Here is a 14,049-nt window from a genome sequence, read left to right on the forward strand (position 1 = left end):
GTTCAAAAATAAAATAAAAATGAGTGATAGAATTGGAAAGGGAGTTGCCAACTGAAATCGGCAAATTTGATACCATTCAGAAGCTAGTTAATTTTGTTAAACAACTCAATTATCCAAGATGAAGAACAATATGTATTTGGTATTTCTTATAGTAATCTCCTGATTAAGAAACATCAAGGAGATGGGCTGGAGGATTGTGCTTGTTATAGATGATTAACTGCAGAGGCACTTAGAAGGGTATCCTGATGATCAAATGAGTGGAGGTAGTCATGGTAGATAGTACTCAAAGCACTCATGTGATAATTTCCTTCTTCATTGCTCCTGGATGGTGTTTTATTTTATAGCACTTAAGATTTGGTTTAACTAGCAAGGGATGGGTCAGTAGAAACTCAAGATAAGTTGATGCCAAGACCCATCAATGAAAATGTACATGCCTTCCATTAAGTGTATCCCCACAGCACCACAATAGAACAGGAAAGATGAGTAAATGAAAGGAGTGTGGAATCAAACACTACATCTACTATCAGGGTGATGTGACGAGAAGCTTTCTTACGCAAAGAATGGGTCAAATGTGGAGCTTTTTGCCTGTAAAGGTGATGAAAATCAGGGTTTTTGAAAAAGAACTGAACAATAATTTGAGGGAAAATAATTTGCATGTTAGTGGGGAAAGACTAGGAAAATGGGACTGAGCAGAGTGAGCTTTGGGGAGATGGCATGGACTTAATGGACCAAATGGCAAATATTTTAGAAATCAAGAAAAGATGCTGGAAATGTATAAAAATACAGCAAATCTGGAAACAGTCAGCATCACTGGAAAGAGAAACAAAGTTAACATTCCAGATTAAAAACCTTTTGTCAAAACTGGGTAAGAGAGAAAAATTAGTTTTAAGTTGAGGAGAGCATGGAGGAGAAATGGATATGATAAAGGAAGTGTCTTTGATAAGGTGAGGCCAGAATTTGCCAGGGTTGCCATGGAAATTAGTAATGGTCAATGGGTCAATGGTTGCAGTTAGAGAGCGATAATACAGACAAAGGAATTCAAAATGCAGGGCTGTCAGGCAGGCTGAGCAGATTAGGCTTTGAAAATGAGGAGAAAAAAACTGAGCCAGTATCACTGATGAATGACTTACTACAGACATGGCCTGTTCTGATACAGAGAGAGAGGGTGAGTTACTGGAAGTTATAGAACCTAGCATTGATCCAGAAGGTTGCAATATGCCTAGACCGAAGATGAGGTGCTGTTCCTCAAGTTTGTGTTTGCGTCATTGTAACAGTCTCCGGAGGGTGAGATCAGAGACCAGTTCTGCTTCATTCTTCCATGATTCTCTCATTGTTTTATGGCAGTATGCCTCGTCTCCACCAAGTACAGCAGTTTTGTGCTGGCATCTGTTCCCTTCTGATTGATAATGTCCAAACCTCATTTATCATTAGACTTTTACAGCAAACAGCTATAGAAGGCTTGTCATTTGGGTTTGATTCATACTCAGGTCCAAGGTGAAAGGACCATGTTAGAATCAAGAATAAAAACTGGACCAATTTAAATAATTGCTGCTTATAAAGCTCCTAAATGCAATGAAACTAGGAAGCACCGTTATTTCCTTTTTTAACTGTAATTAGGAACAATGTATCACCGCAATAAAAATAACTTTAAATTAGTTTCTGCCATGTGTTGACAGAATTGAGCAATATTTTGAGTATTTTTGTTTTCATTTTTGTTTCAATTATACCAAACACACAGTTAAGGTATTAAAAAAAACTTAGATCAACAAACTGGCATTCTGAGAGAATTAGTTGTGAAAGGCAATTAATTTCTCCATTCTTACCAGAATGTTCCGTGGTGCAATTCGCAATGTTTTTTCTTTACTTTTATTTTCCTCCTCAACGGGCCAGCTTCTACAGCAATGTGGAAATGAAGTGCCTAATCTCGTTGACAGCTTCTTTGACTTGAATTTTACATTCCTATGTTTTGGTACTGTTGTACAATGGAATTTTTAATTACCTGACCAGGAGGGAATTTGAATGTGGATTAATGGAAGGTAATTCATATTGCAACAGCAAATTGCAAACAAATGTACATGATAATGTTCTGTGGTAAAGGTGATACATTTAAAGAGCTGGGTATGATTTATTGGGCATTCAGTTTGGGGATTTACTTTGTTATTATTGTAGCAAATCAAAAATGGGGATGCTTCTCATTTGCTGTTTTTGTTAAAACTCTGTATTTTGGGGATGGTCAGATTTAGAAGTTTAAGGACTCTCCTAGAGAGGTCCTGGACCCACCTTCTTATGTAACACCAGAGTACACATTGCTTGAAAATGGGCTCCTAGACATTCGTCAGAATGCTACAAGTGCGATTAGGTTAAAGAAGATTTTGCAGACGCACTTAATGACTGATAGCAGCATGGAGAACAGTCCAATAATCATACTAATCAGTCCAAATCGACTTGATGCCAGCGCTGCCATTTTCAAAGGCTGCTATCCAGCCTATGTCCAACTTAACTCTGAACAGCTGAATAAATGTTAGATGTGATGAAAAATTCCCAACCAGTGCTATTTAAAGAGATCAGTAATTAATTACAGGTTAGTTACTGGATTATTTTCTTCAGGCTGCTTCCATGATAATTTTACAGCTTTCCAACATTTGTCTGAACTCTCAGTCGAACACATGGAGTGACCTGGCTGGTGCAGAAATACTTGTTTGTTGATTTTAAAGCCTTGAGCTCAAACAGGTTGCTTGTAGGCAAAGATGGGCTGCTCAGCCTTCCTCGGGGTAGGGGGTGGTGTTGAAGACAATTGGGAGAACATAGAGAGGCCACAGTGAGCAGAGCAACTGGGATAATGAAGAGAGGCCACAGCGAGCAAGCTGCTCTTGAACGGAGGAGGGAGAGAAGTGCTCTCAACAGGAGACCATGTCTGTTGATGGTCTTCAGGGAACAATTCCTCACCCACAGCTTCAGCAGAGACCAATGTCTGAGATGTCTTTGCTTTGTAAAAGAGATTGTGACTGAAATCTGCTAGTGCCTACAACAACAACCTCAAAGTACCACAACCATGGCATGTTCTGTGCCTGGCAGGGTGACGGTAGCTCTTTTATGCTACTGGCTCCTTTCAAACTGCCGCTTCAAGTCAGAGAGAGGACTTCAGTAGGAAAGCTAGGAATAGTTGGGGGGCAGAATCACAAAAGCTTTCAACCCACAGTTTCATCACATTCCCTCTCACTAGATACAGGAAGGAAGAGGAAGCATGTGGGTTTGAATAGTTTGCAAGCTTCCTCACCATACAGAATGCAATGCAGTGCACATCCATTGTCTTGGACAAGCTTCGTTTTCACTGAAAACAATCACACTCCCTCAACAAGCAATGTGCACAATGAAATTGAATGTCTGCAACCCTGAAGGGTCAAGATTTCTTCATTCAGAGGCAACCATCTGTGCCGTCTGTATTATACCCAGCACAGCAATACAAAGCTTATCCACTCTTATGGCTCAAGACTCTGGAGAGAAACCGTGTACACATGCACAGCAGATCTACAGTGAAAGGTGTGTTGCCTGGGCACTCCATCTTTGTGCTGAAGCAATCCCCCTATTATCTGAACAACAATGGAGTTGCCCTACTATTGAGTTGGTGTCACATTCTGAAGAGCATGCTGGATGGAGCATGATTTGTCCATAATAAAAAAGCAATCCTTTCCATCAGTCGGCAGATAACAAAATGAGGAGCGGGAATGTAAAAGAGGAGAATGTACTGCAGGAAGGAAAAATACATGCAGAGGAAGGGAGACTGCAATGTAGACAGTCATTTTCTGTCCAGGCTCTACCTGATTACACAATTCCTGAGTGGCACCAGTAGCTTCAACCATTTCTCCCTTCACAAAGCTACCCACAACCTCTATCATTGATCATCAAGTCATCTCATTTCTGACAGCAAGCAATTAAAATTCAGATTTGTAGGTACCTTTTCGGTGATTTTATAAATTAAATCATATCCCATTAAAAAAAACAACTTATCAACCTTACCTCTGTGTGCCTTTGCTTAAGGCACTACCCTGTGGCTCAGTCTGGGTGCTGATTGGTTGCTGATCCTCGGTTGCAAAGACTCCAGCTTGACTTGGACATTGATCTTGAACAGCTCCGGGTCTAGATGGCCTGGTTTTTAAAAACGAATTGAATCACCATTTGTAATTTAAAAAAATACAAGGTGATGTGGTAAAAACATGGAGTGGGATTACCTGCACTAATTTAAGGATTTAAAGGCCCAGTAATCCCTCACTCTAGGAATCTGTAACTCAAAAGGGAACCTATTGGCAGGTCCTTCCAATTGCTGGAGTCCACAGCATCAGACCAGATCAGACGTGCCCCTTTCAAGTTATGCTGAGGCAGGCTTCACATTTATTGCTATCCATGGCCACACAATTGGACACCGTTGTACATGTTTGGGCACTTACTGCATTAACACATCAGATCACAGAGGAGCCTGAGCAATTTAGCAACTGAAGCAAAAGAAGCAGTAAATTCAGTGACAGGTTTTCTGAATAATTTCTGAGGTGTAAAGCAACATTTATGTATTATATATAAATGTTGCACCACATCAGAGAATGTCTAGTACTGTATACCTTTGTCTTCAAAGATTCCTGTTCTTAAGTACCTGTAAAGAAAAGTTATTGGTCTACACTGAGATATGGAGTATTACTTGCTGCACTGTTAAGTTTACAGCAGTTATGAATTGTAAGGTTAAGTACCAATCATTGGTATGAGCATGATTGGGTGGGAAAGAAAAGTATCATGTAAATTTGAGATTAGAGCCAGATGGAGGTGGTTACAATGGGGAGGGAGGGAAGGTGGAGGAGTCAGTAATTGTAGTTTGCAGTTCAGTTGGGGCTTTGGATGGATTGGACCCTCAATCAAGGATCAAACTGGGATCTCAGGAGGTTTGCATTGGGGTCAAAACCAGAGTCAGGATGAGGTCCAAGTGCTATGGATTGGAGCCAGAAGTGGAAGGTGCTAATAGATACTTGTCTCAAAAGAGACTATGGATTTAAAAGATTTTTTTTCCACAAAGGGTCACAAATATATACAGCTAAACTTCGAGCAAGAGCTGTTGTGTTGATGGAGAATAAAACTGGATAAATATTAGGCTTTGAGTGGAACTAATCATGTGATACCAGTAATTTATGTGAGAGACAAGGCAGCAAGAAACAAGAAAATGGCATAATTGGAAAGCCAATCACTAATGAATAGAGGCTTTATGATGATCATCGACCCTCTTATCTGATGGCTTTGTCACCAGACCATGTTTGCTTTCTCTTGTAATTCAATGAATGTGTTTGAATTCATATTGGAATAGTCTGCGCATAACTAATGAAAAGAGTGGGCTCGGTGCATTGAAAGGTTTCCTGATATTTTCATCTATGTTCAGACTTTGCGCCTCGCAACTGAAGGACCCACCAACATTGCAGGCTCATTCCTGAGGAGCTTATAAATAAACAGGCAATATGTCTTCGCTGCTGGCTGCGGTGTGGGTCAATCAATCTAGAAATATTGACTCACGCTGGAATTCCCTGACATTCTGTATGTGGAAAATGGCAGAAAACCCAACACTAATCTCTGACACAAACAAAATCTGTCAGTTTCATGATTAGATTCCAGCTTTTGTTGTCACCATGTTATTGCAAGCAGTTAACTAATCCTGAATGGGTATGACAGCCATTTGAGGAAGGCAAAAATATTCGAAAGAGGCCCCAGTGTAGTGTAAAATTAATGTAAAGAGATAGTCTCAGGAAGAGTGTCCACAGATTACGTGTTAATCAATGGAAGAAACTGTAATTCTTCACTTTACAAGGCAATGATAGCTGTTGAGTGATGAATTTAACCCCAGTCATCGAATTTGTTGAACAAGCTCTCAATTCTAATGGCTGGGCAGTAGCTAACTGCTGTTCCCTGCCTCTCCCTGTTCAGTTCATCACTGATTTCTGCAGCTGCATGTTGAAATGCAGAAGTGAGGAATGAGCTGAAGGCCAGATACTGTGCATCTAAATTCCAGCTTCACCACTGGCCTTCCATAGAGTCCAGTAAGAGAGCATGGATGAATTTTGCATCCAGTCCTTCAACTTTATGGCAGGGATGGCTGCTGGAAGGAGCATGACCCATTCATTTAAGGGTCCGTCAACTCTAGCTTGAATCCATTCCTTGAACAAAGTGCGGATAAGCAGCTTATGCATTTTCTTTTCATGTTTTTAATTAATTTCTAGTGCTTCAAGGTGTTGGTAATTAAATTTATTTTTATTCCTCATTTTTAATCTAAGTTTTGTTTCCTAATTAAGTTTAGTTGAATAATTTTTAAAGTCTCTACCAAATACTTAAAAAAGAATTCAAAGGCCTTTGTCATGGGCCAGTTGTCTATCATGGAGGTCCAGGATTGGGGCTTCAGGAAATGCCACCTGAGATTCAGTCACCACTTGCTGCCCTACTCAGCTTTGCAGGAGGACTCTCAGTAATGGAAGGTCACCTCCGCTGGGTGGGAATAGCTGGAGCAGAATACTACAGATGGGCAGGTATCTCAGACAGCTACGAAATAGTTACATATTAAGTAGGTTTAATGACACATATGGAGATGAAAGAAGGTCATTCGGTCCCTCTGGTCTGTTCTGCTATCTGTGACTGATATACAGAAATCAGAGTGGAGCATAATCTTTTTATACACTAGGCAAACCAGGTTTGCAGTAGCAGTGGAAGAGAAGTTCATGGAATACATTCAAGCCAGTTTTCTGGATAAAGGAACAAACTATTTCAGATCCAGCATTGTTCTGGTAAACAGAGTTAGTTGACCTTGTAGTGAAAGAGCCTTCTGAGAAGAATAATCATAATTTGATACAATTTGCCATTAAATTTGAAATAGATCTGGTCATGATGGAAATAAGGCTCTTAAATCTGTGCAAAGCAAACTACATAGGGATGGGGAATGAGTTGACTCATGGAGAAATTGTGAACTAATTTCAAGGGTCCCCACAAAGACCTTGAAAACTTTGACAGTTTGCAAACTCCCTGCCCAGCTTCACTGCCTAGGTAAAGATAAGGAGCTATTTAAATAATGGCAACACATTTAAAGAAGCAATTCATCATTCTTAAGGTATCTATATCCTTAAGGAATAATATCCTCTTGGGACATATGGTCCATCCATGGCTAACAAGATATGAAAACTGTATTAGATTAAAGGAAAGGGCTTATAATTATACCAAAAAGACAGTAGTCAGTCCAAAGATTAGAAGGATTTTAGAATTCAGCAAAGGATGATCAAAAAAAGAGGGAGTAAATAGAATTTGCGAGTAAGCCTCCAAGAGACATAAAATAATGTAAAAGCTTCAAAAAAATATGAAAAGGAAGAGATCATTGAAATTAATAGCAAGTGTGTCAGAGTCATAGACAGGAGAAATTATAATGGTGGAATCAAGAAATATCAGGGACTTTAAACTAATGCATTGTACCTTTATGATGGAAGTCACAAAGATCGTAGTGGAAGTAATGGAAAGCAAAATATCTCGTGAGCTTAGAGAAATTAATATAATTAAATAAATAGCATTAAAGAAACCTTTAGGACTAAAACCAACAGATTTCTGATTTGATAGCCTTTGTTGCTTTTAAAGAGAAGGCAATGGAAATAGCAGTTTTATTGGTTTGGATCATCCAGAATTCCTTAAATTTTAGATCGAATGTTGATTAAAAGACAATTAATAAAATGCAACGAATCTGAAATTATTTTGCAAGGATCATGCTAGAATCTATTATTCAGGCATTCTACATGACACTTTTAAAGTCATGACATGATAAACCAGAGTGAACTCAGATTTATGAAGGGAATTCATGCTGAGAAGACCTGCAGAAATATGTTGATGCTGTAACTCGCAGAATAGATAAGGGAGAACCGGTGGATGTGGTATATTTGGATTTTCACAAAGTAGTGATATTGGTTGAAGTGTCATAATCTGGAGCCAGCTGTTTCTGGGAAAATTGATTAGTATCTGCAGTGCGCTGGTCAGCTCATTTCTGACTTCCACACCTGCACCTTGCAACACAGAAGTAAGCAATGCGCTGGATGTTGGTACATTTGATCTCCCATTCCATCACTGAACCCAGTAATGAAACAATGAGTAAGATGCACTTTGCATCCATCCCCTCAGATTTGTATCAGACATGAGCTCTTATGCAGCTTGCCCCATTCATTTCATGGGGTTACCAAATTTGAGGAGAGTGTTAAGTGCAGGTGCATAGATTATGTTTTTCCTATAAATTGCTTCATCTTGATGTCTTCCTTTCTTTAAAGTGTTTTTATACTTGTTTATTTTTAAATAACTTATAACTTTTCAATTCTTCATATCCATTTGAACTATTTTAAAATATCTCTGATAATCAGAAATATTTATGAACTGTTCAAAGGCCTTTGTCATCTGCACCGTCTCATTGGCCATTGAGCTGTTGTGGGGCGGGGCCTGGAGATCTGCGGGCAGAGTCCTCGTCACTGCTGATGGTCTTTACTCTGCTAACTGCTCATGGTCAAGCTCACTGCTCACTGCCTCATCATGTAGGATAACTGGACCCACTCTCCTGCAAAAAGTTGGTGCAGATGCTGGAATAGTGCTGGGATGTGAATTCAGACAGTAGGCTAGCTCTAACTAGATTCTGGCTCTTTAATGCCACATGAAAGGTGATTGTACACAGTTAGGTGTTATGTATGTTATTGGATTATGAGTTTTAATAATTCATGGGTATTAGCGTGAAGTGCAGATTGTTTAAGGTTAGAAAATGGAGGACATGAAGCCATTCTTATCTAGACATATCACAAGCATTACTGCAAAGGTTCAACTATTTGCAAATTATAATAATCACGAATGGGGAAGTCATGTGCAATGTACTTAGATTTGCTGACAGGACAGTGCTTGGTGGGAATGCATAATGTGTGCATGTATGTGACAGATGGAATCCAATGTGCAGAAATGTGAACCCATCCCATTTGGTCAGAAAATGTTGAAATGTAGAGCATTTTCTAAAAGGCCAGAAACCTTGACGTCAATGTACAGAAATCATGGGAGATTAACCTGCAGGTACATCAAGCAAATAAGAGAGAGAATGAAATATTAGTCTTTATTATAAAGTGGTGGGAGTATAAGAGTCAAGAAGTCTTGTTGCAATTACGTAGGACCTTGGTGAGACTACATCTAGAGTCCTGATCTCTGGAAAAATATACTTGCCTTAGAGAGAATGAAGAGGAACTTGATATTTATGTATTGGACCTATATCTCTAGAATTTAGAAGATTTCTTCAGAGGTTTGGAAAGATTTCCTCTGGTAATCGAGGTTAGAACTAGGGTTCACAGTTTCAGAACAGGGGATTAAATGTTTAGAACTGAAATGAAGTTAAAATTCTCCACTCAAAACATTGTTAATCCATGAGGTTTTGACCCTAAAAGTTTTAGGTACTCAAGGTAGACAAGACAAAAACTTGATAGATTTTTAGAAACAGGAAATGATAGGATTTAGAAAGTTATGGGAAGATGGATCCAAGGTGGGGTCAAAGTGCCAAACGGCCTACTCCTGTCCATTAACCCCATCTAGTTTCTTTGGTTCAATAAATTATCCTCACCAAACTGAATTTGAGCCAGATCATGCTAGAGCCAGCCTGTTGCCTAAAATCATCACTTGCAATTCAGTGTCCCCATACTTACCTGGTCTAGTTGTGGAGTGGTGATCTTGTGATGCCTCACTCCGCCCAGGGAGGAGGTTTCAACCTGCAACACCCTGACAGACTGAGCTTTTCCCTCTGACAAAGCCGTCAAATCTTTTAATAGTTTTAAATGTTGCAAACATTCATAAGCATGCAAAAAACATCGATGATTAAAGAAAAAATATTAATCATTTTTAAAATGATAAAAAATTAGGTTAAATCATAACACATATAAAGACTTAGAAATAATAAATGATGTCAAACTTTAGTGAAATAATTAAAAGAAAACCCAGCTTCCCTCTTGCTTCCTCACCTGCAAGAATCAGAATCCCCACTGGGGTCCTAGATCCTATGCCAGGTCAGACCAGGCATATGATCTGAGAGATGATTCCCCAACATGATGCCGGGGATTCCCATCAAGACTGGGTTCCGCCGTTGGAATCCAATGACAGAGTGTAGTGACAGATGCGACACCATCTGTCACTCAGTTAGACTCAGACTTCCGCGCTCGACAGCGGATAAGCCTTCGACTTAGTGAAGTTTAAATGGCTGAATGCTAGCGGCTCTGATCAGAACTACTGACTCCAGTCAGCAAGATTAGCCCCTTGGAGACAGTAGAGACTGCAAATTAGCCCCTTTATCAATCTCCATCATCTTCAGTTTTACAGGTGTGATATTACTTGGCACCAGCAAGAGAATTTCTTTGCTAGAACTGGCTGTGTAAATATCTAGAAAGGAACTGCATGACATTACAAGCTCTGAGCAAGATGTTGCACTCTATGCCCAGCAAATATGAATCCTGCTTTCTTTGGGCTTTTGCCCAACAGTGTGCAGCAAGATCCATCGTTCCCTTGATAGGAATCAAATGAAGTGCACACTGTGACATTACCACTAAGTCTTGCTATCACTGCATAATTGACTTGTGAGATTTTAGCTGCCCTCTTGTTGAAAATGCAGATGTGTACATAAATACCAGCTTGATGATTTTGCAATGCTAAGCACACCAAGCAAACCTTGGCCCTTGGACTAAAAATTAAAAAAATAGTTTTTTTACTGTTTACAAATTCTAAGTCCCCAGGCCAAACTCTTTGAAAATGCAATTATGATTTCATGATAACAAGATCTTAAGATTACAAAAGTGAAAATGTAATTCATTAAAAATTGACAGGGTTTTGTGCCTTGTATTCTTTTCACATTGTCCAAGCAGGAAATGCAAAAGTAATCATGCCTGACTGTGTATTTCCTTTCTGAAGACTTGTTCTTTCTCTCTTCCAGGCACTTTCTTTTTAAGACCTCTTCTGGGACAACACCTCTGTTCAGCACATCCTCGCCAGGCTATCCTTTAACCTCTGGTACTGTCTACTCTCCACCTCCACGGCTCTTACCCAGAAGCACCTTCTCCCGAAATGCTTTTAAACTCAAGAAGCCATCCAAGTACTGCAGCTGGAAGTGTGCTGCCCTGTGTTCTATCGCTGCCTCGGTGGTACTGGCTATACTTCTGGCATATTTCATTGGTGCGTATCTCTGATTTTGTGCAGTGTTTGTTTTACCTGGATTAGTAATCAATCCTTTTGTGTACTTTCCATAAATATGGCCACAGTCGTAGTTCCTATCGCAGTTAGGGCATGGGGGAGATATGGGGTGGTGTGGGGATTGTGGCACTGGGAGAGGTGGAGGGAACATACAAACATATGAGTTAGGAGCAGGAATAGATCATTTGGCTCCTCAAGCCTGCTTTACCATTCATTAAGATCACCACTGATCTGACTGTAAGCTCAATTCTGTATTTCCAACGCCAGTAACCTGTCATGCACTTGATTTTCAAGTTCCACATCTGCCTTAAGAACATTCAAAGACTCTGCTTCTGCCACCCTTTGAGGGAATTCCAAGAACTTGTGACCCTCTGGAAAAAAAATCACATCATTTCCATCATAAATGGGTGACACCTTATTTTTAAACAGTGACCCCTCATTCTAGATTCTCCCACTACAGGAAACATCCCCTCCACATCCACCTTGTCAAGAGAGGGAAGAAAGAGTCTCAAGCTGAAGACTGATTGCTGAAAGAAAAAGGACTAAGTCATGGGGAGGGTAGACCAGGCTACTTTCTGGTAGCTTCTTGTGATGCAGAAAGCTACCAGCAAATGATTGTAGCAAGTGGCTTATTTGTTTCTTAGCTCAGGAATGGTTTTCAAAATGGTGAGATCAAGAGATAAAGACAGAAGTGGAAGAATGGGGGAGGGCAATAATAGACATTTTCTCTCAGATAATTTATCTAATTATGATACACACCTGAAATCCTTGAATGGCAAATTTTCTGTTAAATGTTCTTGCTATGGGTATTTTTATTCCTTCCTCCTGCTGGAGATTGATGGTGAGTTCAAAGCTAAAAAAGACCTTTACTTTCAAACTTTGGATTGCAGCTATTTAAATGACGACATCAATGCCGATTACAGTGCCAATTAATTTTAAACTATTTGACAAAGTAAGATAAATGAATCCTTCATCCCATTTAAAAGAATCAAATGTCTGATGCATTAATTTCAAAGCAATTACTAATTACTTGTATACTGCTACGAAGCGAAAACCAAAAATGCTTTTAACATGTATCTGCCACAGAAAAATTTGAGGCCATTCAAATAACAATTTAATTGCTAAAATATGCCTCCAACAGCATGATTAAGAGGTTTTCTGGTTTCCTGTGGTCATGAAAAATTTATAAATAGTTGTTATAGTTGAATAAATTGGATAAATGTTGGAATCAGAAAATACATACCTTCTTGCAAAACCGTTCAACAGTTTCTTCAATTCATCATGCTCTAATTAAAAATTGGACTGGGTAATATTAATTCCTGATGCTTTTCCATATTTATCAAGCAAAAAAATGATCACCGAACATTTTTTCAAGAAAGCAACATCTCATTACGTTTCAAAGGAACTCCCATTGTGGCTTTGTTATTTCATGACTTAATTGAAGACAAAATCCTGATAAGAAATTTTACAGTACAATAACAGTGAATTCTTTTAAAGTTTCTGAGACAGAAAGTTGTTCTCAATCATATTTATCCAGACAACTATACAGAAGCAATGCTTCCTTTGTGAGAAATCTTGAGGGAACAATTTCCGGTGTTACCACAGTCAGATTTTAGCAGCATCATTTGGTGTATTTTTGATTAGTTATTTAATTTTTCACCTCCCCTCAATTGATGTGCCTGTAATAATTTAGCCAAGAGTAAAGGGAAATGTTAAGGCTACATCCCATACCGGCAAATGGAGTGCCATTCTGGTCTGGCAAAAAGCCTGACTCTACAGAGGGAAAATTGGCAACTGCTTTTTCTCATACATTTCATTCATTCTCAGATCTCCCATTATAGCAGTAATTACATCGCCATCATGAATCTACAACTCTTAAATCTGACTAAATGTTGTTTGGTGGGGTGGGTAAAACTCCAAATTCCTTTAGAACCTGTTAAACCCCTCCTGCCTGCCCTAAACTTGCAATGAAAAGCCAGCGAATCATCACTAAAGCAGCAGGCTGCATGCAATAGTACTGTGCTGAAAGAGTCATCGTACACTAGCCTATTCATAATGGTGCATGACTGGGGTGAAATATAGTTTGAGTTGATTTTGCAAAACCCTAGCAACAAAACAAAACTAAGTGAAAGCATTATTTCCACTTTCATTTACAACTTAACAGTACTATTTTTCTCCGTTCTTGGATTAAAACAGTAACAAATGCTTTAGCCTGTTCAAAGCAATGCTCTTGAAGATAAAAGAAGTAGAAAGTTCTGTGAAAGATTGTTATGTTTGTAAACAGAAGCAAAGGCAATGGTGTGTATTGCAGAAATATTTTTGCATCGGTGGCATGTTTGACAGCACAGATTTTTTTTTAATCAGAGTTTTAATCCATTGCGGACACTGTTCAGTGACTAGCATTTGTATTGCCGGTGTTGGCTGTTCCATGATTGAGCCTGCCTATTGCAAAAAAAATTCTCATTTAAAAATTACAGTTTACCGATGAATCTTTTCCAAGTATCCATTATTCTCTGAATAAATCTTCTGAGGCTCGTGATCAGATTACAGCCTGCAACTCACTCACAGCCAACTATTCATTATTCTGGATATAAAATGTCTGAACCCCTGCAGCTGGTTAGAGTATATTCTATAAATCAACAATTCTGAAGGATTAAAGGACAGGAGGAATCCAAGTTCCTGAAACAAAGATGAAGGGAACTGATGGTGTGAATGTTGAGTGAGGCATTTTGTGCAAAATTAACATATAAAAACTAGAGGACATGAATGGAATCTGAAGAGGCCTCTACCAGACTTCAGAAA

The 14,049-nt window shown here is 39.1% G+C and overlaps 1 protein-coding gene across 1 annotated transcript in view; it reads left to right on the forward strand.

Annotated features, from left to right (window-relative positions):
• LOC127569407 (teneurin-2-like) overlaps positions 1 to 14,049 on the forward strand; it is a 603,649-nt gene that overhangs the window by 418,612 nt on the left and 170,988 nt on the right. The window contains 1 exon segment of the mRNA XM_052014021.1: positions 10,991 to 11,229. Coding sequence (XP_051869981.1) covers positions 10,991 to 11,229 — 239 coding nt within the window.

Source organism: Pristis pectinata, chromosome 4, assembly GCF_009764475.1.
Source record: "Pristis pectinata isolate sPriPec2 chromosome 4, sPriPec2.1.pri, whole genome shotgun sequence".
Classification (NCBI taxonomy): Eukaryota; Metazoa; Chordata; class Chondrichthyes; order Rhinopristiformes; family Pristidae; genus Pristis; species Pristis pectinata.